The 27,194-nt window shown below is 36.0% G+C and overlaps 1 protein-coding gene across 1 annotated transcript in view; it reads right to left on the bottom strand.

The window, feature by feature from the left end:
* Nucleotides 1-27,194, bottom strand: part of Dmd (dystrophin) — a 2,373,110-nt gene that overhangs the window by 393,669 nt on the left and 1,952,247 nt on the right. The window contains exons 56-57 of the mRNA XM_017795501.2: nt 17,996-18,168; nt 9,159-9,315 (exon numbers count right to left, since the gene is read on the bottom strand). Coding sequence (XP_017650990.1) covers nt 9,159-9,315; nt 17,996-18,168 — 330 coding nt within the window. The remainder of the gene's footprint in view (nt 1-9,158; nt 9,316-17,995; nt 18,169-27,194) is intronic.

Here is a 27,194-nt window from a genome sequence, read left to right on the forward strand (position 1 = left end):
CTGGCTAGGGCCAGAACTGGCTACAGCAATTTGGTAAAGGTCTTCAAATCTCCCTTAGACTTTCCATCCTCATTTGTGAGATCTCAAGTTAGGTAACCACCTTCCAGTTCGTATTCAGTCCTCACACTCTATAGTCAACATGCTACAAACTGCTATATGACGGCAATTTGAAATAGTCTTTGTTCAGCATCATTGCTAGTAACAAAAATTATAGTCATGACTTGGAACATAGTAGACTCTAAATAAACATTTTTGAATAAAAAAACCAACTAAGAAAAGTATATTATAGAGAAGCCTGCTTAATTTAGATGGAAAATAGGCTTATAGGTGAAAACTTTGTCTCCTGAATCATTAGAGAAAAAAAAAAAACATTGCTGCAAATTGGAAACAAAATCCAAACAGATCTTACTTTGAGCTCGATCTTGTATTCCAGATTCAAAGCTCGGTGTAATCTTTGAGTTGTTGACTGCAATATCTTAAGGCAGTGACTGCGATAACCTATGCTTTCTTCAACTAACTTCATTTGTTTGTTTATTCCTTACTTTTATTCTTTTTTGGGGTCTCCATATGCAGTCCTGGCTGTCCTGGAATCAGCTTTGTAGCCCAGGCTAGTCTCAAAATTGTGATTTTCCTGCTTGTATTTCCTGAGTGCTGGCTACCATGGCTGGCAAACTTAATGGTTTCTTAAAGGAGATGTTTATTCTCAAATATTTCCAAGTTTCCTGGTTTGAACCACTGGTTCAAACCACTATTTGGGGGGGGGGTTATACCTTTCCTAAACACCATGAGCTAAATGAGAGAACACTGAACTGACCACTTACATTCAGGGTGATTCAATAGTTACATTCATTCAAAAAGTGGTTATGGAGCAGGCATAGGATGATCATTAACATAGTTCTATTTGTAATTTTATCAGTATTTAATAGTTTTGTCACTATTTGCTGTAATAATTCCCATACTATTGTTTCTACCTTGTCTGTATGCCTGTGGTATTGATTTTGTGCTTGAAACTTGATGTACATATTCTGTCATCATTGTGATCTTCCTCATTTAAAGGGTCACCATCACCATACCAATCGAGTCTCAAACACACAGGATTATCAAATGATGACTTCGGGATAATAAATTCTCAATTAATTTAAACCAAGATTTTGGAAAAGAGAAAGTATCCAGAAATATGACACATGACAGGATGGCATGAATACTGGCTCAAGGATGCTAAACATATCGCTGCATAGGTGCTCATAAAATAAAGAGATTTGAAGGAAGAGGAAACAGAATAAAAATCAGAAAGACAGAATCTTCCTTTAAGGTTTATCTGAGAAAACTAGCATTAAAGAAGTTTTGAAAACAAGCTTGTGGGCTGAAAGAAGGCAATCGTATTAATTTTTTTTTTATTTTGTCAAGAATCTTTAACATGAGATCTAACCTTTAACAAAACTTTAAGGGCAGACATCAGTATTGTTAACTAAAGGCAACATGTTGTACACAGTAGACTTTTAAATGTATTCATCTTTCTTTACTTAAACTTTATACTCAGTGAAGAATAATTCTCTCAACATTTGCCAAGTCTTTCTACTCTCTGGTTCTATGAGTTTGACTGTGTAGTCATCTTTACATAGGATGAATAAAAGCTACATCTTATTTTTACTCCAGTACCAAATAAAACTGAAGATAAACACAACAGCATGAACAATGATTCATTCGTCAAGGTGTTTAAAACAATTTAAAATAAAATTGGAAAATAGACATATTTAAAGCCAGAGATCAATTTTAAAGGCCACTGTTCATGAGAAAACATTTTTGAGTATTTAGGAGAATTCTCTTTTACAAACTCCTTGTCCAGATTCATTTTTATGGAAGTCTTTTAAAACAAAAATTGTGATCTCTGAGATCAAAAGTACAGGGTAGAATAAAATTTGAAACTCACAGGTCATTGGTTGATACTACTGAGGAATACATTAGTGCTCACACATCATCTTGAACAGCCGTTTGACTTTCAAACCTAAGGCTGGTTTGTTTCCAATAACCACCGAGGAAGGCACTTCCCACTGACAATAAAATTGTTAAATTCTGACCTGACCTTGATAAATCATTGGGAGAAATTCTATCTTTTCCCATGGCCACTTAGAGAATTCTGGAAATTCCTTCTGAAGTGGTAATACAAATGAATGGATGATTAGAGAACCATGTGACAAATTAGTCTACATCTGTTCTTGAGATTCAACCAAAATTTGAGATTGTTAAGAAAAAAATGGTAAATAATGAATCATGCCATTTGTCTTTTCAACACTTTCCAGAACTCGAGTCCTTAGTTTGCTTCAATCACATATCTTCAAACATGGTAATTTTCTAGTTACTGTCGTCTCCACAAATGGCAGTATCAATTCCCAATTTATTCTGGGTATAGGGTTCATGGTTTTCCTTGAATCAACATTCAAAATAGACATTGAATCAAACAATTTTTCATCATATCTATCATTTCCTTTCTAGCCAGTTAAGTCACCATCACATTTTTTCTGGTTGAATTCACTACCCTCCTTTCTCCCGGTCACTTATCCACAAAGTAATCGATATCAAAAGACACAAATTGGGTTGCATCATGCCTATTGATGATCCCTCCAGTGATGCCTCACTATACACAGAATTAAATGTACCTTCAAACTATGGTCTACAAGACTGTTCATTATGTGGATTTTGAATCACTCTACAACCTACCACAAACTCTTCCTCTTATTTCCCTTGAGAAATCCTGTCTATCTCACTTTTCAATGGGTGCTGCAAATCTGTTCTTATATGTGGGCTTTGATGTTGCTACTCATTTGGCCTAGAATGATTTTTACTGTGGTTTTGCTTGGCTAATTCACACAGATCTTTGTTCAGTGATTATCTCCTGAGTTAGGGCAATATCCTTTGTCTTTTCCTACCTTCAGTTGATTTCCATTTTTCAGCATTAATGACTGCTTGATAATAATTTATACATTAATTTATTGGAGTACTGTGTTTAGCTCTAAAATTGGATATGTATGGGGACAGGGACTCCTGCTATGCATTATTGTTCCCTGACCTCTGGCATGTAGTTGGTATACAATAAAAAGTTTCTTAAAGAATCAATGCATTCTTAGACTTTTAGTAATGACACAAATTTTCCTACAATAATTTGCTTTAGTAACGAAGATGAGCACAGAAAAAGATTATAAGTTCATTTGTAATTAATTGAATGATCATTGTAAAAGGGCTTTTAAGGTTAAAATACTACACAAATACTATATTTAAGAGAATTTGTCAAGATACCAAAATATTTTGACAAAGTGGGAAAAAGACTTTGGTGGAGAAATCAGTTAGTAAACTGCTCACATTTTTATCTTCTTATGGTCATTAAGAAAAGCAGCAATTCCTAGATGGCTGCATTTGTACATTTTGATGATATAGCTAATTTTCAGATTTTTTCAAATGCCTAGAAATGCAGTTCTAAAAATAAATTTAAAGTCTCTTCTATTCAGCATCTCTATATAGGACTGCACAGAAAACCACATTTATACAAAGACAGCTTCCTCTGTTAATAATAAATGGATAAAATGATGTCTCTCTTGTCCAAGACAGCTAACAAGGCATCTTAGAAAAAAAACATAACTAAAGGTAAACTTTTCAGGAAGCCAAACTATTTAGAAACTCCAAGAGGCCAGGTTATTGAATGCTGGAATGAATCAATCTATCACATTTTTTTGGTTTTTCAGAGGTGAGAGGGAAGATTGTATTTCTTAGCATAGAACTGACTTAAACCTTAACAATCCCAAAGATATTTTCTATTTGTGTGGAAAGAAACCACAGAGAACTCATCCAGCTAGCACATATACTAAAACAAATCCAAACTAAGCAGGTCAACATTGATAATAGAATTAGTCTAAATAAACGTAAAATCTACATTGTGATTCTGGGATAATTTTATTGAATTTTTAATCCTCTCCCTTACTTTGTGGTGACATCTGAATAAATCGAACATGCATAATATATGACCTGACAAATGAACAAGTAAACTACTTTATTCAAGCTTTTTCATTTGTCAACAGCATCCAAGCAATAATGGCTTTCTGTCCACTGTTTTAATAATATATGTATTGATTACCTCCATCCAAATCGTAACTAGAAAAATCTCAGGAAGGTTTGAAGGTGTCCTTAATGGCCTCTAGGGAAGGGATTACACAGATTTTTTTTTAATTGAAAGATGAAAACCTAACAGCAAACAATTTCATGAGTAAAAGTGCAAACAAAAAGTCATTACCTACAGCGTTCTTATAATCAAGATCTAATCTCCATTTGAATTTGGGATAGGAAGAAGGGAATTAAATAAGCTCCTGGTTTATTGCAGCCCTCTTTAGATATTTCCCAGTATGATTTCCTTTAAGACTCTCTCTAAGTTAATCACAGAAGTAGACAAGTAATAAATATCACTTTAGTGGCTGCTCAAGTAAAACAAAGGAAGTCAGTTTTAAAAATATATTTGGACCAGAATAATACACACTAATTGAAAACGAATCAGTCTAGTGAGGCAAATAATTAGGAACTGTAAAAGCCAGGATAATGTATGCAAAAGATATAAAGACTGGTCAGTTTATATTTGCTAAGGCACATTTGAGTTTTAATTATTTATAACACTTCATTGCATATGGAGCATTATTTTATTAATTAGTCTTCAGAGCTATTCAGTTGCAGTTGTTATGCTGTCCAGATGGTCTGGGGAGCACAGATCTACTCCCTTGGGTAGGAAAATTGCTTTGAGAACTGACTGCAGTTCCCCACAACTTGTGTGGACTATTGTGAAATTTTACCTACTGGAAAGTCATAGACAACTTCATCACAGCAACTGAGACTGATTATATTTTCCCTCCAAGAAAACATTATGATGTGACATTTGATATGAAATTGTATCATTAGCCTGAAAAGATATGAAAAGGAAATATAAATCCCCATTTTAAGCATCCTTATTTATAAAGAATAACAATAAAAATAAACTCTAATTTGATAATAGCTTCAACTTTTGATATTTAATGGGATATGTGTTCCCACCAAGAGCAGCAACCAAGGGCATTAATGACTTATCACAGATAGAAAGCAGATGATTTTTAAAATGCGATACTACAAATATATTGGGAATTTGTTCATGACTACAAGAGACAGATCTCCATACCTAATTTTCTATATAAACCTCACTTGAATCAAGAAATCCATAGAGGCAGAGAAATATAATCTTGGAAACATGGAAGGCAAAAAAATAAAACATGAAAAAATGATACAAATAAATCTTAAAAAGTCTAATACAAATAAAATTTAAAATCTGTTGGTGACTATATCTTGATTGAGTTTTAAACTGTTTCCTCTTTTTCTTGAGTTCAGACATCCTTAAAAGATTTTTCTTTGTGCTTTTTTTGGTCCATAGCAACAAGTATGTCAAGTAAGTAGTAAGCCTTTGCACTATAGCTCTGAAAGGGTTACTGCAGAGTAAAACTCAGTGTAAAACCATTTTTCATTAACACTTAGGAAGTATTTTGTTCCTTGAGAAAGGACAATGTTTTGTGACATTTTGTGACAAAACAACTAAGCACACTTTACAAAAGCATGTTCAGTCATTCAAATATTTGATGACTGAATGTGAGTTATAGTTGGAGGAAGACAAACAGAAGAAAAGAAGAACTTGTAACACAAGAAAAAAAAAACATTATACCTGGATCAAACCTCTGCTGCCCAGGGCTCAGCATTCATTGTGGAAGAGAGGACAGAAAGATTGCAAAAGCCAGAATGGTGGATGTCCAAAAGAAACAGTTTTCCCAACACCAGGGAAGTTACTCATATGAACTCACTACAATGGTGACATCATGGACAAATCCCATGCAAGCGCAAACCAGAAAAAAATACCAGCATACAAATGGGGAAATGGATAAGAAGCTCCAACATTAGCTAGTAACTATTGACAACCAAGAACTGCTGGGAAAGGGAGAGTTGGTTTTCTTTAGCCAGGTCCCAGTGGATGGAAGCACACAGAAGGACGTTTGGGGACACAAACTTGACTTGATATAAATGACAAGAATGCATGAAATCTGGCAGGGGAGTATAAGAAGAGAGCAGATAGGGGGTTGGGGTCTAGGTAGGATCAAAATATATTGTATGAAATTCACAAAAATTCAATAAGAAGGAATAAAACTATCTCTGGAAAGTTAAGCTTGGGTTTTACAATCAATGTTTCTGATTCTAGTCTAGATGGAGAGGTTCTATTAAGAATCAGAAAATCTGGGCTGGAGAAATGGCTCAGTGTTCTCAGGGTGTAAGAGCACTTGCTGCTCTTGCAGAGGACCCAGCTTTGATTCCCAGCAGCCACATGGTGGCTAACAACTGTCTATAAATCCAGTTCCAGAGGATCTGATGCCTTCTTCTGGCACTGAAGAACACAGGTGCACTTACATACATGAAGTCAATACACTCCTACACATAAAATAAAAATAATAAGCAAAATATTTAAAAAAGAGAGTACGAAAATTATCTCAATTTTGACTGCAATTCTGTATCATGCAAATCTGACATAAGTAGCCTAGGGCTATGCTTTATTGTACATATAACATTAGGACATAAGGAAAATACTTCATTTCTTCATTTGGTGGCCAAGGAAATCTAGGTAACATTGATATCAGTAGCAATGTAGGACCAGAGGACCTGGAAACAGGATATGAAGCTGTTGACCCGACTGAATGGCCAGAAGGGGACACACTTCACTGCCTCTGCTTCTTTGTCTGCTCTCTAATGCTGGGATCCTCAGGCTCCTAATGTCCTTGACCTTTTTTCCTTGGCTTGATATTTCTGAATCATCTCACCCTTTCTCATTGCCTTTCTGCCCCCCACCCGCCTTTACTTATTCTGTTGTCTTCCATGTGAGTTTATTTTACTATTTTTCAATTATAAAGTTAATGTATGCATCAAGCACAGAATACATACAACTATTAGACATTTTAGGTAGATGCCAGAGTTATCTGAAAAAAATAGAACCAAAACAAAAGTGAAGGTTAAAGCTTGGAGTTTATGTATGCTGTATTTTGCAAGTTAGTATGCAAAGTAATGTGACTTATCTTGACACATACAAGTATTCTCATCCGTCTGTTTCCCCACTGTCCTCCTGCATAACCCTCTCCAGTTAGTTTCCTTTCTTCTCCCAATTAGTTCTAATTTTTGCTTCCTTGTTACATGTATTCCATTACATTCAGTATTTCACAAGTCCATTAAAGACTTTTCCTCTCCTTTCAGGATCCCCTTTCTAGTTTCACGATGTCTACATACAGATAAGTACACACAGCACACACACACACACACACACACACACACACACAATTTTAAATCTATGTTAAAGTTTGGACCTCTGATGCTATCACTATTGTCTGTGTGACAATACAATCAGTATGCCATCAGAGCAAGTAGCCAGGGACAAGGGAGCAGTATTTATAACAAAATGCTGGTAAAAAAAAAAGGGACTGTGGCAATTCTGTTAATCCATTTCCTCATTGTTCCATTTCTGAACAAAGTAGTAATGACAATCTGTATATTTTGACTGCTAGTACACTTGTCCAGTGAGTCATTTTTCTTCAGCTTCTGGATCTAGAATAAAATCGTTTCATCTTGTCTCATTTCAGTACATCAAACAATGCATTCTCTTTGAAATGCTCATCCTTCACAACAATGTATGTTAGTCTACATCTAGATCAGGGTTGGACTACTCCAAATTAGGACATTTAAAGTATGATAGTACCAAATTTCACCTTGCTACATAAAAAACCACATTTAGTCATCTTAATTATATAAAGGGGAATAGCCCAATAAACAGGCAGTTTTCTTGGTGTTTCTTTCTAAATACCTTTGGGTCTTTCTTCTTACTTTCCCCCTTTTTATAATCCCATCTTCTCTGGAATAAAACATGCTCTTGAATTTTCTTCAAGAGGCCATCTTTGCCTGAGTCTCCATAGAGATCTTTCTTTTAAAGAGAACATACAAAGTGCTGCCATTTCATCAATTTTTTTTCACTTAATAGTAATTTATTTGGACTGGACTATTCATTTTTGCACATGTGCCTTTTATTCCCATTTGGAAAAAAGAAAGTATTGGTATTCACTATACATCAGACACTTCACTAGGTTATGTGGTCTTAGACGTGAATAAGATCAAAGCTCTTCCTTTACCACCAAGAGCCTGGTTGAGAGGACAGAAATGTAACAAAAAAATAAGAAAGAAACAATTGGAATTTGGGGAAGGAAGCTAGTAAACAAGTCATTGTTCTGAACACTGGGAATAAAAAAGGCGAGGAGAAGAAATTAAGAATGAAATTAACCAAATAAAATGTGTGGACCCCATTTCAATTTTATTTACTTTTAGTGTTTGAGGTTTATTTATTTTGTCTACATGTACATAAATGTACCACATGCATGCCTCATGCCCATCAAAGCCAGAAGATGACATCAGATCTCCTGGAACTGGAGTTATAGATCGTAGTGAGCTGCTATGTGGGTGCTGGGAACTGAACCTAGGTCCTCTGGAAGAGCAATAAATGCTCTTCATGACTGAGCCATCTCTCCTGCCCCTAAATTACTTCTTAATATAAAATCAGGACACTTAAAAACTGTGTTGTATGAGAAACAAAAATTTGAATATTTATGGGTATTTGATGTGATGCAATTATTGCTATTTTAAAGTACTGTAGTAACACATGTTTAATTAATAAAAGCGAACCCATCACATTTTGAGTGAATTCCTAAAATATTCAGGAATAAATGACATATGCCTGAGATTTGCCTCAAAATGATGGCGGAATGAATGGAGGCATAGAAGAAATAAGACTATCTATGAATTGAGGATTGTTGATGTCTTGAAGAGCACATGAATGTTTATTACAGTGTTTTGACTACTTTTGTAAGTGTTCAGTATCCTCCATGATACGAATTTAAAAATAGCTAAAAGGGATATTATTAATGCAGATGCTTTGACATTTAAAGCATAATGGGTGTAGATTATTTATAATTGACCTTTGGAGGAGAGGAGTAAAAAATATTTAATTTCCAACGGAACTATTTTAAAAGTCCTTTAATGCTTACTATGTACAAGGCATTAGGCTTTAAAATTCCTACCCTGTGTACATCATTCTGCTTCTGAACTGCTGGAAAATCACCGCCGATAGGTGCCTGTCGACTCAATTCATCATCTTTCAGCTGTAGCCACACAAGAAGTTCCTGAAGAGAAAGCTGCAGGCGTTTCCACTGGTCAGAACTAGCTTCCAAATGGGACCTGAAAAATAAAAGGAACAAACTGCATCATAATATGCAGAAGCATAATTGGCGATTCTACAAGTTTTCACTGCATTGGTTGTGTGTTTCCATAACGCATGCCTACTCTGAATTATACACCACAACCTTCAATAAAAAATATGGCTAACTGCTTTTGTGAGCCAAGGGTTGGGAGCATGCTGATGACAGTTTGGAGGAAAGGCCACATTCAGACATATGTTTATTCCATGTGCAGAATTCTGAGACTTTTGGCATGGCCTGCACACTGGAATCAAACATTTTCCCATCAATGATTTTTAATGCTTCTACTAGGAAAAAAAATACACCCAATGACTAATAAAAACCCCTTAGTTTTCATGTGACTCATACCAGTACTAGAATTCTTTCTGCCTTGAGAAATGGAAAGGTCTCTCCTCACACTTTGACTTTTGCATTTCTTACACTCTATGCAGCCTTTTCCATTGACTCCTTCCGTCTGGTGTCTGTTCCTTTCTGGTTCTCTTCCCATATGCTTCTCCTGTCCCTCTGTCTTTCTTTATTCCTGTGCACCTGGGATTTGTTTTTACCAAGTTCTAACATTTTTCACGTTGTTTCCTTTGTGTAAAATGTACCAAGATAACAACTCACATATAAGAGAAAATATTTTTCTGAAAGCTTCCCCCAAACGTGAATAATTTAGGTAGGAGGCTGGGTGCTTTACCATCAACTGTATTTAGAACATGTTAATCCTTAGGAGCCATTTAAGAATATACAAATGATCTGTGCTCTAAAATCCACATTTCATTTGAGGACAAGAAACTAAATTAATAAAATGAATCATCATCCAGAAAACAAAGGGAAAAGGCAGGATCATCTCAATGCTTATCGCCAGGTAAATCTGCAATCATGCTGCTCACTCACACATTATCGCAAGCTCAAATTAATTCATAAAAATTAATGCTGCCTATAACATAAATATATGAAAGTCTCCAAGGCTGCCAAGAAATATAAAGCAAAGCAACCAGGTAGAGGAACATTTCCCTTGTCTGCTCAGTAACTTAACTTGACATTTCCAATATAACTCTTCTTCTTGCCCTAGAATCGCCAGAGTACTTACTCCAGGAATTAAATCGTTTTAAATTTTCTGAAGGATAATCTTATGATAGAGACCTTTAAAATGTATAAATAAATGCTCGATTTGAGGACTACTAAGAAAACAACTGGAACTACAAAGATATAGGTAGAAAAATGCTACTTATAACATTTCTTATGATTGTGATAAAGTAGAAACAACTTAAATATTCAATACTAGGAACTGGTTTACATATGTAATGGTAAAGTAACACAGTGAAATCCTAAGCAATAGTGAGTGTGATAGCATAGGCAGATATTTATGTCAATGGGAAAGTGAGAAAGTGGGTTATAAAAACCAAATACAGTTTTTTTCCATGTCTCTAAAATGTTTGTGTGTAGGTACGCATTTGTAGGCACGTGCTTGATTATGCATGAAAAAAAAAATCTGCAATGAAAGCAAGGCTGTCTTTCAGAGGTACATTTTCAAGTGAACTATTCTTCCATCTTTATACTTCTTCAATCTTTTAGAGCTTTTTTCTATAATACACAAATAAACATTATATTGAAACCGTAGACTTTTACATCAAAAGAAATTAAATAGTTCAAGTCTTCAAATGTATCATTACCTAATAACTTAATCATGACATACCATGTAATAAATTCAACATAGCAGTGCAAGTAGATAGTATGGGAATTAATTCTTTATTTTCTGTTGTCGCCTCATTTCCCAATCATCAATTTTCCTGATAATCCTAAATGAGAATTTCCTATGCAACATTTTAGGTGTTTGAGGGCATGTAGTAAGTCCTGGTTACAAGGACTCCTTATGGTGTTTGGAATTTACTGTTCAGTCCCCTGGAAGGTGAAAGAGGCCATGAAGCAGAAGCAGGATAGTTTAAAAGGCAGACAAAGAAAGGCACAGTCTAGACATGTAATAGCAGCCAACAGTAGAAGGGACACTGGTTTAAGAAATGTTGAGTGCCTTTAAGTTGCATAAGGTATTGGCTTGTAACAGGAAAGAAGAAGAGAAGAAGACAAAGATGTCCAAAGCTTGTCCTCCCTTTATTTGGTAGATGAAGCAAAATACCCAGGTGCTATAGAGTTCCAAGCGAGGAATCATTGCAGGGCAGTTTGCCCATGATGAGACTGCACGCTGCTGCTTTGTTTATATAAGGAAGTGCTATAACCCCACATCTAGGTTAAATGATGCTGACTAATCACCACTAGGTTAATAAATCTCTGTGTTCCCTAAGAGAAGACAAAAATGGCTCTATCACCTAGGAAATTCAATTCAAAAATAACCAGAGGTAATTTACTAGCATGAGAGAGGGACTTTGTTAGAAGTCAGGAAGAGAGGCCAGTCAGGACTATTAACAGAGCAGCAGAAGGACATCGATCACAAGGGATGAGAAACTCTCAGATATCTGGGTGAGGGGACATGCTTTAAGCCAGGAAGTTAGTCAAAATCAAGAATGTTTGGTCATCATAGCTATATATCTAATGGCTATTTGCTTCTTTTCCCTCCAAAAGCTGTGATATGGGACAAAGCACAGAGAGTAAGGGCTCGAGTTAAGAAAGACAGGAAGTGTACACAGTTTAGAAACAATCTAAAGCTGTTGTTCTTGGACTTCAGTGTGCATAAAAGTTTAGAATAACTTGCTTAGAATTCAGATCATTAGGCCTCACCTCCAGAATTTGAGCATTTTCAACAAGTATTTTTTGAGGTCTTCAGGTGAGCTCCAGGAACACTTAGAAACAATTTCTTAAAGTATTACAGTTATTCACTTAATGCTGCCTGTTGGTCTTTTCAAGAAGAAGACTGCATTTCTCATTGGCATCATTTAAAGGTGTACTAAATTTAAAATGCTATGAGGTCAGAAAATACTTTCTTTTACAACATTAAACTTGTGAATAGTTTTTGAGATACATTTATTGGAAGCAACTACCATGTTTTAATTTTAATGAATGTGTATAAAATGTTTCTGAATGATTAGCCTATGTTTATGTTTGGAAAGCCACCTTCAGCAAGGTCAGCCCTAAACTAAGAACTACTGGAGACTGGTGAGGTAGAGTATGCCTTACATCTGCTTTCTAGATGGATCAATTAGACTCTGGTGGACGAATTTAAACTGAAGGACATCAGGGCACAAATGCTTGACTGGATGGGACTTAGCGTGTATGGCGGAATGCATGAGGTCTTGGGGGACCATGTTTGGGGAGGGGGCCTGGATTTAATAACTGTTGTATAGGATTACAAAATTTTAATAAAAATTAAAAAAAATATATGTTGTTCTTTATATTTGGAAGTAATTTTTAAAAAAACGTATCAAAGACTGTTAGGGCTAAAATGAACCTCAAATATTATAGTTCAGATACTGTTTTGCAGTTGGGGAAAGCTAAGGATAGCGGTATAAAACAACTGCTGAGGCATAGGATTTATACAGTCATATTTACATAAAGAGAATGAAAATTAGAAGTCATTCCTGGATGAGAAAATCCTTATCCATACTGGTTTTAACAAAATGTTCTAAATTCCAGAGAAGAATGGCTTCTTAATGGTCAAATATACTCTATTTAATCCAACCTACTGATTAGAAATAGAAGAGGTGGTTTGAAGAGGCACAGTTAGCTTCTATGTATTCTCTATTAATCTTTATTAGTGAAGACAAGGGCTTAGGGGATACCAGCCTTTAAAAAGACAAGTGCTGATCTTGGAAAAGCAGAAAATTTCCACAAATTGTAAGGTTTAGGCAAAATACAGAACCTTTAGATATGTTGGGATATGTTGCTTTGTAATGCAAGAATTCTTCTGAGACAGGACTCTAAGAATTATAGGGGCTAATAAAGTGATTGTTATTTCTCTAGGTACAGATTTTTCAAGTGCGATTTGGTTGATGCCTAGTTTGAAATCCTTAATAAAACGTTACTCTGAAGAGCACATATTCTTAAAGCAAAATGTGTTACATTGAATTCATTTTTCACTTTGACTTCCTTTATAAAGCTAGTGATATATCCCTGTGTGTCTTGGGTGCCCTAGTGTAATACAACAGCACTTAAGCAGACAGAAAGAAAAGGTACAAATGTAGAAATAATAAAGAACCAGAGAAATAAAGTGGCGCTATGGGGCTTTAAATAAAGAGAGAGAATTAAACTCAAAGAGAAGTAAACATTTTTTTTTTCAGATGGGCCTTGAACTCCAACTTCCCAACATAATTAACATTCCAAGAGTGAGAGAAAGGTCAGAGACACTCAATGTTCAAGTTGCTTTTTTTTTTTCCCTTTTGCTCTTTCTTTGTTCTCCACTACAGAAAAAACCCTCTAACAGTTCTAACAGGAAGGAGTCCCTACGAGATCATTGCTGCTGTAGAACGAATGTTTGTGTCCTTGATTCTCAAATAAAAGTTCGAAATGTTATAAATAGAAATTTTATATAAAACTTGTATCAGCTTTGTCTGTAAGCTTTATAAGTATTTTACGAAATAAAATATAAACTTTGCTAAAATTGCCTTGACAACACATTATGTGTTAAGTGTATACATACTAATGTGGAACAAATCTGTAAATAGATTAAATTAATTTTCATAAATAACACTTATCTAAAAATAGTTTTTCATATTTAAAAAGTCAAAATGTAAGGTTATAGATATGGAATATTCTACCATGAGAAACAATTTCTTGATCATCATTCTGATATTACATAGTCTCTATGTGTACATTTCTACATATAAGTGAAAAAATTTACTTGATTTTCCCTACTTACAACACTTAAATCTTTTATTTTGTTCTCTTGAACTTAACTATCACTGGCGATTTACTTATCCTCATATCTTCTGGACAATATTTGATGTGATAATGAATATGGAATGGAAAACACATTCCTTTGAACAGAATTATGAGATAGCATTATATCATTTTAAGTATAATTTTTTCAAAAGCTTAGTACTTACTCTATTTTAAAAATTAATCAGTGCCATCTAAATACAAGAAAACTGACGGGTTTGGGAGAGAAATAAGTTGGTAAAGTGCTTGTTGCACAAAGAGGAGGACCTAAGTTCTGAAAAGCCCGGCACAACAGCAATACCTCTAAGCCTAGCACTGAGGAGGTGGAAACAGAAGGATCCTGGGACAATTCACCACTCTAGCTGAATTAATCATAGAACTTGAAGATAACTTGAAGAGAACAACTCTTTCTGGTCAGTCCTTTTCATTTTGTACTAAAATGTGATAGAATTAAAGTTTGAAGTATTTAAAAAATTTGCTCAAGATTACATGTCACATAATAACAGAGTCAGAAGAGAAAACTATTGGTGTGGATGCCATTTATTTTATTTTTAAAAATAACTTCTAAAATTATTTTATGTGTATGAGTGTTATGCCTGAATGTTACTTATGTAAATGTACCCATGTTGTGTAGTGCCTGCAGAATCCAGAAGAGAGCATTGGATTCCTTGGAACTAGAGTTATGGGAGGTCGTTAGTTGCCATGTGGGCGCTGATATTTGAACCCAGGCCTTCTGCAAGAGCAACCATGTTCTTAAACTCTGAGCCATCTCTTCAGCCCAAGATGCTGTTTCTTTTAGACTCATTTAGACTTTACACCTTTTAAAAATTAATTTAATTTAGGTGGAGATAACAAACATGAAACAACTGAAGGAAGTTGTTATTGTGTGTGTGTGTGTGTGTGTGTGTGTGTGTGTGGTTTATGATATAGGGGTTCGAGGCAAATATTTTATTCCTGCTAGATAAGCAAGCACTTCCGCTGAGCTACACTTCTAGTTCTTCAAGGGTATATTAGAATAGTCCTGCAAAGAACTAGTGAAGGAAGAACAAGAGAGGGAAATATTTGTTACAGAACTCACATCAAAATGAGAGGAGAGATTGTGTTTCCAATGTAAGGGACAGTATATGTACATACATCTCACATGAGACACTGAGAATTTTGCTGGAAATCAAGAATGGGATTAGAAAGCAGAGTCTATTTGACTCACAGACTTATGTTGGGCAGGAGTTACAGTGCTACATGGTGAGTAAGAAACGGGGTGGGAGGGGCATAGGAAGAACGGAAAAGGAAAGAGGATAAAAGGCATAACAGATGAAGGAATGAGATGTGGGCACAAGATGAAAGTTCTTGAACGAAGGAGTACTGTGATGGATCTAGTTTCTTCGGTAGAGTATTCTTATACAACTGTTGTTTTAAGTCTCTGTAATGGTTTCAAAGTCCCTGACAAAACAACGATCAATTCCAGTTTTGTAGTATATAATGGTTACAATTTGGAGAAATAAGGTTGTTTTCCCAAGATATCTGTAAGTATTTTTGAAAATTGTCGTGATGTTCAAGATGAAAAACACCTCAGTGGAGTTACTGATGAGATTCTTATTCGGCTTATTAAGGCCACTAATAATTTTCTATCTCTTCCTAGTGTTCCTCCATCTTATTTCAGAATCTCCCAACATGACTACCTCTGCTGTGCTTCCACTGTGAAGTGAGCAATACCCTCATTTCAATCAAGTACTAAGAAATAAACTAAACTGCTTTGATGTGAAGAATTTCTTGTCTCTTACCATTGAGTGCTCCCAACATATCCTGTAGTGTTAGATCTATTTAAAAGCTCGAACCATTGATCTGGATATTTAAATCATAGAATGTACAGCTTCTTAGATAAGTGAAAGTAACTCTTTTCTGCTTGATTAATGACAGCAAGAACTAAGGTGCAGAAGCTGGCATGTGGGAAATTGCTGAGAACGAAGAGCCCATATTTTGGCTGACATGCTGTTTGCCAATTCAGTTCTCCTTTTATTTCATCAAGTTCACATGAAGGAGAGAAAAGGCACTGAATGATGTTCAGAACAGTTACAGACCTTGCTTTTTCTTTCCTGCAAAAAAAATGAAAAACTCTCTTTTCTTTATGTGTCAATGTCTTCTCTATCTTACATGTTTCAATCTTTTTAAAGACAGAAGTAACAAGTGTGGCCTTTGTCATTACATACTTTGCCCTCTCTTAGCAGTTCAAGGTTCAGAAAACTGATGGAGCCTCCCTATCTTTGAAAATCACTGTGTTGCTCCCCAATGCATCACTTACACATAGATTAAAAATTTTCTGGGCAGAATGTGAAGATCAAAATGAGCATCAGGGAGGCTGAGGCACAAACTTTGGGAAGAAAAGCTTTGTAGAATTAGGTCCTTTCTATTCTTTTGAAGTCTGTTTGCCAAATCAATCATTTAATTATTAGGCATCTATTTGCAAAAGTTTCCTTCTTTATTTGCACCCTGCAGAATAATATGATGATTAAAAGATCAGATGATGAAGTTAGATTCTCTGTGGATGGACTTTGGATGTGCCACTTGCTAACTAGATGAACTTGGGTAACTTACTTAACCTCTCTGTCCTTTACTTTCTTTAAATGTTAAGACAATATAATAATCTACCTTTCAGGGTTGCTGAGTTCATGACATGAGTCAAATACTCTGAAGCTCTGAGAGCATTCATTTCATGGATGTATACACAGCCTGGTTAGTTGTTAGCATTATTACTATTTCATAGTAGGTGCACCTTTTACAACAGTGCTTTCAAATTAATAAAATTCCAAGTGTTTGTCCTCTTTATAAGGGTCGATGCATTAAGGAGGACAAATTGTAGACAATTTAGGAGAACTATAAAGAAAGAAAGAAAAACTTCCTTTTTTTATAATCCTACCACCGCAGGGTAGTAAATACTCCCACTATTCAGTACATCCTCTCGTAACTATGATTAAGTTCATTTCTCCTTTTCTACCTCTCTCCATGGCCACTCTTTTTATTGACAAAGATGAAAGGACAAAAATACCTTTAGAAAAAGAAGTGAATTAGGAAACACAATCAATTAGAAAGCAGGAAGCCTGGCTTCTCTCTATTCCCTGCATTTCCCAGCTCCTAAGGTAACAGTGAGTATTTCAGAGACCAGCTCTGCTCTTTTGTTCACAGAACTGTCCAAGCAAAACAAGGATCCTGAACGCTTGCCTTTCTCTTCCTTAGCAATGATGCTGAGATGCGTCCATTCATTTCTCAAAGCAATTCAGTGGGGCAAAGGAGAAAGTAGACAAGTAGAGAAGATCTCAAAGTTCAGTCTGCCTACAGAGGGTGTGTTTTAACAAAATCTATGAGAGCTAAATTGTTATAAAGTTGCTAAATTCTTCTTAACTGTAGAAACTCTGGAGAGTGCTTCTTTAAACTCTTAATCATAATGTGCTGTAGCTTTTAAAGAATGTCCTTTGGTTATGCATTTAGAGTGGTGCCAAAGAGAAAATTCCATAATAAACATCCATTAATTCTACTGCTTTTTGTATGACAGTGTGATAAGCCAAGAGAGAACTCTGAAATTAGGATTGCTGTGCTTCCTATTTAAATTTACTCTAACGTCTTAATATGCGTCTCTCCCATGGTTGTAAGACATCACCATTTAAATCCAACCCGAACCCTCAGGTATCATCTCCATCCCAAGAAAATGAATGATTCATTTATTCAAAATAACATGAATCATTCTGAAATTGGGTGATTTACATAAACATATGAGGTATTAGCTACTTTACTAGGAAAATGAGGAGAATCTTTTCAAATTCACATCTGGCTTTTTTCTCCTGATCTTTGCTTACCTAATGTTGAGGGACTTTTTGCGCAGCTCACTCCACTTGAAGTTCATGTTATCCAAACGTCTTTGTAATAGGGTTGCTTCATCTGAATTGTCCAGGGATCTCAGGATTTTTTGGCCATTTTCATCCAAGTTGTGATAGATATCCGTGTGAGCTTCAATTTCTCCTTGGAGATCCTACCAGACATCAGGAAGAACACACTCAGAATTACCAAAGGGGAAAAAATAACAGCTGCAAATGCAAATTTGGAAAACTGAAAAAAAATATATTAGTTCAAAAGAAATTCCAACTTGACAACAAACAGAAAACACAACCCACATCAATTTTCTTGGTGCCCTGCCTTGTCATGTTATTATGGAGATAAAAAATGAACGTCTTCTTAGATATAATACACTTATTCCTTGTCTTTATGAGTTGGGGTGTAATATGTTTATAGCACATTTCATAAACAGATGCTTATAGTCCATGGATAAAACATACTGTTTTATAAAGTGATATGCAATAAAATGACATGGTAAAGTGGGTGACCACAGTTTAGTGGTAATCATTTCATTGTAATATGAATCAAGTTATATTTTTCATGCACCTCTTAATTGGTACTGTTGACTATGACCATAAAAACACAGAGAGGTGAATAAATGAGGTTGTACTTGGTCTACAACACCAGTACATTAACGGGACTCTATGAGAGAAAAGCATATTTTTGACAACACATATTAAGTTCACCTTGGAGGTACAGCATCATGCATACGTTATGGCATCATACATTTATTACTAAGCATTCCCATTTAAAACACCATCATATTTTCCAGTGGACAGGTGGAAAGTCCACAGGACCTTGAAGAGTTATCATAAGAGGTATGCATTGAGTTTCATTTGTATAGACACAGATCAAAAACATAATAGAAGCATCTGACCTTTACATGGTATGTCTTCCTGTGTAACATTTTCAGCTTGAACCGGGGACTACAGCACTGATCCTGTTGCATAGCAAGCTTAACTAAGAAAACCCAGGAACCGAAAGGGCTCTGCTTTAAAATGCCAACTTTGCTTACATTCTGTTGACAGAATGAGTTTTAGAGCACAGGCCTTGAGAGTCAATAATAATAAACGGCCACTTTGTACTCGTCGCTAAACAGTAGCCAGGCGTGTGGATGTGGGAGGAACCTCAAAGAAAGGAAGCCTGGAATATGCAACTGACAGTTTATATTAAACAGCCAACTTTTCTTATCATTTTGCCATTACAAGCCAGAGACATTATAAATTCATTTTATATATGTGTTTCCCTCCTTGTTCCCAACAGAACAGTCAAAGCCAAAGGAACATTCCTTAGAGAGCTGCCGGGTACCAGCATTCCTTTCTGCCTACACAATGAATGGAGGCTTTGTACACTATCTGACTTGCTCTTGGAGATTTGTATGCTTCTGTTCAACAAGTTTAAAAATTCATTCTGAAGCTCAGAACAATTGGATTGATCTGTATGACTAAAAAAGTTTTCTTTTTTCTCCCTCTGTCTTTCAGTCTTCCTAAAATTGAATTAAATTACTCTGCTAAACTAATAGAGAAAGTGGCAGCAATAGCATGCTAGAATTCTGAAGAAGCATCTCATGGTTTCAGCCACAGTAACTTAAGATGCAGAAATTTGAAAGCTTCAGAGGTGAGGTGGATGGACAACTAATGGCCCTCATCACTATTTTGGGCAGCCAAAATATCCAGATGGACTCTGAAAACCAGAAAGGGAATGTGGACATGATCACCACAGAAGGTAAAAGAAGGAAAATAATAAAACAGACAGAAGAGAATCTATCCCCATCATGCAAAAATAAGGCTGTCCTGGAAGTTGCTATATATACCAGGCTAGCCTTGAACTCACAGAGATCCACCTGCTTCTGCCTCCCGAGTGCTGGGATTAAAGGCGTGTGCCACCATACCCAACTGTATGGTTGGATTTTAAAATCGGAAAATATAGTACATGGACTTTAATTAAAAAAATACATCATTTTCAGGATCTTTCCTCTTTTTCCTTTTTTTCTCTGTCTCTCTGACTCAATCTCTCTCTGTCCATCTCTGTCTGTCTCTGTCCCACACTCCTCTTCTTACACAGACACACGCTCACACACAGACACACAGACATACAGACCCCACCACCACCACATACCACACAGAGTTTCTTTATGTCACCCAGTCTGGACTAGGAGTAATACTCTTCCTGCCTCAGTCGTTGAAATGCTGGTGTTACAGGAATGCAATATCACACACAGCTTTTTATTTCTATTTTTACCTATATTATATGCCCAATTTGCCACTTTTTCAGCAAAATAGAAAAGTGAGCTAATTTTCTAAATATTTCAGGAGAGAACCAGCTTTGAGATCATTCTCCCCATCTTTTTCCTTTCCTTTCCTTGCATTTGAATTGTACGCTACCTAAGATTTCTCACAGGATGCATTCACTGCACCACAATAAAATTTTCATTTTCTAAGAAGAAAAACCTATCCTTTCTTTTTTCTTTCTTTCTTTCTTTCTTTCTTTCTTTCTTTCTTTCTTTCTTTCTTTCTTTCTTACTTTCTCTTTCTTTCTTTCTTTCTCTTTCCGTCCCTCCCTCCCTCCCTGCCTCTCTCCCTTCTTTCTTTTCATTCTAAGGTCAAAATGAAGCTGATGGCCTCATGCATGCACGAGCTCTACCATTTAGGCACATCCCCAGACTCAAAAAATAAAGTTTTTCAACATTATAAGCATATAAACAAGAGACCATTTGAACTTTTCTATCTTGCCTTGATAGCAAAGCCCCAGCCCTAATAGCTAGTTCTTTAAAATCACGTATAGTGTGGAGAAATCGATACTTTCTTTGCTGAACAAAAGAAGTCTTCTGAAGCGTAAACAGGAATTTGATTCATTAATTTGCTAATTTTCACATTTGCCAAGACTGTGTATATGATACTGTAAATAAACATTTTTGTTGTACTTTAACAAAGAAATGAATATAAAATTAATAAGCAACTATTTATCTAGTATCAATTATTTGTTTTTTTCCAGTTTCTCTTTTTTTTAATTTAAATTTTTTTTTACAATTAAAGTTACAGTTTTAACAATATACAAAATATTACAGTATTTCAGATTTTTTTGGCATAATGATTACAGATTTGATAAATACATTTTATATCTCATAATAGCAATGAAGATTATACAAAAGCTATTAAAACAATTATAAGAATAAAAATTATTTGTTTAATCTTACCATCTTAGAAGTATACATGATACTTCTCTCTTTGATTTTCTTCAAATCAAGTGTGTACTTTTAAGTTAATTCATTTATATTACCAACTAAATATTGATGATAATTTCTTGCCAAATCTCATAAACAGTGGGATAAAAATTCCTTTTAGAAAGGTACAGTGACTGAATTGATGTGTTAGCATTGGCAGGAATCTATCTCTTATGTCAGTAATAGTTTTCTAGGTTGTGATGGTGGTTTAAAACAACAAATGACATAGGTACAGTAAAGAACTTCATAGAGTTCTTAGGAATCTACCAACATAGTTATTCATGTTTATTCCTGACTCTGGCAGAGCACATTTCATTTTCTGTGTTTCATAGATGAGAGGCGCAGAAAGTTTATCTGACTTGCCTAAAGTAAAATGTATAGTTAATATTAGAATTAGAAAATGGATCTAGTTCTCTTAAATTTACAAGATCAAGAGCTGTCTACACTAACATATATGGTATAAACTTTTGATGGAGTGTGTAGTTGTTATTGACTCTATAAAAAGAAAACTCTATTGTTGAAGGAAAAGCACACTGAATGATCACATTAATGATTTTGACAAAAAAAAAATTTACCCACACAGATTGCTTGTTTTGTGTGAAAAATGAAATCTTGACTAGATTTTTCATTTTGCAACTGGGTGTTGAGGAACATCTGTAAAAGAAACTGCACTGAAATGGTCTCCTTACTACAAAAGATCTCTGCTGTCAGAGAAGCAATTCTCCCATCAGTGATTCATCTCTGTCTATAAGACCATGGGAACAATTAGTCACACCAAGCAATGAACATCAACATGAGCATAGTTCTATCACATTCCTTTGGGGTGGCAGGCTAGTGCAGAATCTGATAAGCTACAGGAATCATGTAGGCCACTCTAAAAGGGAAGTAAGCATTGGTGAGGAACACAAGATTTTCTTTCAAAAGTTGGCATACTATAATGGAGATTTTTCAGTTTCAATAGGTAGGATGAGTTATACATGAGGAGAAAACACTGACAGGGTGGAGAGGAAGGGACATGCCCATATTTGCACAAAAGTGTCATTGAATCACTGATCTTTCATCTTATGTTAGACTTAGGGTCGACAGAGAACAAATAAGTTGGTAAAGAAAATTCAGCAGGATTGTCAAAGGGTAGGCTGTTTGAACATAGGATATTTTTCACATAAAGTTTTAGTTTTATTTCACTACTGAGCTAACTAGAAAAGATCACTCAAGTCAAAAATTCATTGTAGGGTAACTAAATTGTCTCTGATTTTTGGTGATTGTACTTTTTAGAAAGAACAGTAACTTGTGAACAGTGGGAAAAATTTGTTATATAAACAGCTGCTGCAGCAGCAGCAACATATCTAAGACAGTATACATCAGCTACAGCTCAAAGAACTGTGTGTGTACGAGCTTAATAAATCCTTTCAATAATTCCCTAGAGTAAGCAACATCATTACCTTCATTTTCCATGTAAGAGAATAAATTTACAGCAAAGTTAAGAATAAACAATGCTTAAGGTCACATAGCTAATAAAGAGTGCTGCCAGATTTTGAACCCAGACAGTTGAATTTCAGAGCTTGTGTTGTCAAACAGAAGGTTATGTTACCTCCAAAACTTAATCAGCAGGTAGTCACTTTTCTTCTTAATAATGCTCCCACTGAAATCTTCGCAAATTGCTTTAAGTCAGAGAAAGCTAACATAATTTTCATTACTCAAAGACTGATTTTACGGGACTGGAGAGATGGTGCAGAGGTTAAGAGTACTTACAGAGGACCCGGGTTCAATTCCCAGCACCCACATGGTGGCTAACAACTGTCTATCCAGGGGGATCTGGTGGCGTCTTCTGGCCTCTGTGGGTATTGCATGACATGGGTGCACTTACATGCATGCAGGCAAAACACTCATACACATAAAATAAAACTAATAAATAAAATGTATTAAAAAGAATGATTTTATAGGCTGTCTTAGTTTGTTCTTCATTGCTGTGACAAAACACTCTGACCAGTACCAACTTGGGGAGGAAATGGTTTATTTGTCTTACATCTCCCAGGTCGCAGTTCATAAGGGAGCCCAAGGTAGGAACTCAGGGCAGGAACCCGGAGGCAGGAGCTGGAGCACAGGCCATGGAGGAACACTGCTTACAGGCATGCTCCCTCGGCTCCTGCTCAGCCTGCTTTCTTATGCAACACAGGCCCACCTGCCCAGGGGTGGCACCACCCACAGTGAGCTGGGCCCTCCCACATCACTCATCAAGAAGATGCCCTTCAGACATGGCCACAGGCCAGTCCAATAGAGGCAATTCCCCAATTGAGGCTCCCTCAACCCAGGTGTGTCAAGTTGACACTAAAGCTATCCAGCACATAGGCCTATTATTATATAGAATGTTAAACAGATCTAAAGCAGTGGACAGGGATATACCAATAAAGAACTCAAAATAATTGAGAAACTGAGTCAAAATGCAAAAATCATATACATTCCCTGAAAAAGAAATCTGTAGCCTAAAACTATGTATACTTACGGGAAAGTGCATCAGTGACAACCAAGAAGGTTCAGATATGAGACAGGTACTACGACCAGGCTGTAGCAATTTTAGGAGTTTGGTACTCTGCTTTAGGTAGGACTGTGAGGAGTCCCACACATCCTTCTTCCCTGATAGTCTAACCTCATGATGTAAATGCCATTTCTCAGCATGCAGGGAAAACTAACGGTGATGTAGTTAAATAGACATGAGATTCATTCTCCCTCTTCTCCTTCCCTTATTATCTGCTAACTTTGAAAACCCTTTAATTGCTTTAGTTTTACTAAATATTAAACAATAATAGCTATCAACTGGGTTCCTTTGGAATAATTCTTTGAAACTACTTTGAGCATCATCCAGAATGCAATATGTCTTCAATAACAGTAGGTAATATAAAGCTTTCTACTGTAAGAGGATCCATATGGAAATCAAGTGATAGAAAAAGGCTTCATGAAGTTATGAGACATGGCTTCGATCACAGGGGATGTATAGAACTGAGAAGTGGAGGGAAGAACATATTTCTGGTGGGAGACTTGCATAGAAAGAGCATTGCATTAAGGTGGAATGAGCTTCATTTATGAGGAGTAGTAATACACTGCTGTGCCTTCTTGGAATGGAAAAGGAGTGATCGGGAGAAAAAGATAGCATGCAATCAAGTCCCCTAAATTAAGTGAGAAGACTACTTAGAAAGTGACTGAGGATATGTTTATAGAAAGTACAAAGAAGAGCTTACTGAATAGAGCCACTACACTATCTTATTTAACAACTAAAATGATCTATGGTGTTAATAAGCAATAAAACAATTAAGGAAGATTATGAAAATTATGTATTTTTTTACTAGAAGTAATACAAAGAAGGGAGATGGCAACAAATTAATGCTGTACTCTTCTTTTTATTATCCAAACCAATGGATGTCATAGTATTCTAAAACATACAGAATTTATTGTCTCTAAAAAAATAATACAGCAAATCAATATATCCATTATGGAAAATATGGAAGTTTCTCAGACAACTAAACAGAGAATTGCTATATAGTTAGGAATCCTATCCCTGGGCATAAATCCACAGGAAATGGAATCAGTGTGCTGAGGAGACATCTGTGTTCTGATGTTATTTCAGTACTATGCACTATAGCCAAGATACGGAAGCATGGCAAGTTACCATCATCCAGTGAATGTTTAAAGGAAATACGCTAATTAAATATAATGGAATACTATCAGACATAGAGGGGCCACCTTCATCATTTATAACAGTGTGAATGAACTTAGAAGATACTACACTGAGTGAAATAGCACAGGCATGGAATGAGAATTCTTAGGGTCTCCCTCATATGGATTGTAAAAATGTTGAAGTTACTGGGCGTGGTGGCACATGCCTTTAATCCTAACCTCCAGAGGCATAGGCAGAGGCAGAGCCAGGCAGATCTCTGTGAAATCGAGGCCAGCCTGGTCTACACAGTGACTTTCAGTCAGGCTGGGACAAGGGAGACCCTGCCAACCAACCAACCAACCAACAAACATACAAACAAAATCCCACAGAAATAAACTTTGGTGATCTTCCAAGATACTCAGAAGATTAAAACACTTTTCATACAAATGACAAGTGAGGTGATAGATTTGTGATTAAAACATCACATTAGATTACATAAATGTATATAATTATTGATTGCTAATTAAAAACATATGAACAACATACCATAATTTTGATAGTGCTGAAAAATGAGGAGACAAACAGACATAGGAATAATAGAAATAAGTGGCCAAATTGTCCCAAAAATTTCATTATGGGCATTCAAACTATGTTTTCTGACAGCAGACAGTGTATGAATAATTAAAAGAATACTATCTCTTTTATACACTACTAAGAGCAAAGAGTGACATGATTTCCAAGAACTTATAAAGGTAGAAACAAAAATCCAAAACAGTAAGAATGCTCCTTATGGGTTTAGTTGAGAACAGCCTGGAGCAACACCAAATAGAGAACCACAAAGGCCGAGATAAAGCTATGAATATCAGGCACACGCACTGGGGATCTCCACGCATTACTAATCAGTAATTACTGATGGCATTGCTTAGCTTTACAGCAAATAAAAATGCAAGTAGCAATAATGATGATCCTGAATTCACCAGAGAAAGCAGCGCATATGAAACTCATCAAATGACTGTTTTACAACATAGGTGCTTTCAAAAAGTGTCATTTTAGAGAATTTGAATGTAATAATAGCAACTACAGGATTCCTTCAGTTTGGTTATCCTCAGCCAGTCATTCAAGGTTATCTCTAATTGAGGTTTCCCAGTGCTTACATTTGTACACACACACACACACACACACACACACACACACACACACACTCAAGCATGCACATGGACAAACACACACAACATCATGAGAAGAACAGAAATTGATACTAAATATTTTAAAATGTGCCTAACAGAAGATACGACCTGGTGCAATAGTATCATGAATGTTATGGGAATAACCAATCACATTATAATTAGGTTTAAGAACTACTTCATAAGATGGAGCCCATACTTGACATTAATAGCAGGCCTAGGAACCTGTGGCCAGGCAGGTTATAGGCCATAGAGGAGAGGCTAATATTATTTTACTGCTAAATAGATATAATATTAAAGTAACTCCTAATACTTATTGTTATACCCCCTGATTAATGCATCTCCCAACTTTCACCAGAGAAGCTTCCTTACGCAGCAGAAGGTGATTAACACAGAGACCACAGCTGGTCAAAGTACAGAAAATAAGAGGCTTCAGACTGCTTATCCCTGAATCAGAAACCTATATGAAACTTCTGTCACCCAGAGCTCAGAGGCCAGTGCATAAGAGGGGTGAGAAAGTTTGTAAGAGCCAGAGAATGTGGATGACCTCAAGGAAACAGAGTTTTCTAGACAACTAATCAGTTATTCATATGAACAATGAATATGAATGGTGACAGGATGGATAAGTTCCACATAAGCTCAAGCCAGACACAAATCCCAGCATAGAGTTGGGGAGGTGAGTAAGAAATCTCAGCTCTACCTAAGGAAATATTAGAAACTTACAGCTGCTAGGAAGGGGAACCTCAGTCTCTTTTAAGAGCATGACTCTCCATAGGTCAACCAGTTTCGAGTGGATGGATCCACACCGAAAGGCACTTTAGAACACAACTTTTACTCTGTAGGCCTTAATATATGTATGTATGCATATATGATTTACTTTTATTTTGTGTGTATGTGTGTTGCCTGCTTATATGTAAGTGTACCCATGCATGGAACGCCTGAGGAACCAGAAGAAAGTGTTGGATCACCTGGAAGTGGAGTTATAGACGGTTGTTAGCTGCCATGTGGGTGTTGGAAATTGAATGTAGGTCCTCTGGAAGTGCAATCAGTGCCCTTAATCACCGAGTGATCTCTCCAGCCCTGCCTTAATGTGTATATATATA

This window comes from Nannospalax galili, unplaced genomic scaffold (genome assembly GCF_000622305.1).
Source record: "Nannospalax galili isolate Female #2095 unplaced genomic scaffold, S.galili_v1.0 scaffold7, whole genome shotgun sequence".
In the NCBI taxonomy this organism is placed as follows: Eukaryota; Metazoa; Chordata; class Mammalia; order Rodentia; family Spalacidae; genus Nannospalax; species Nannospalax galili.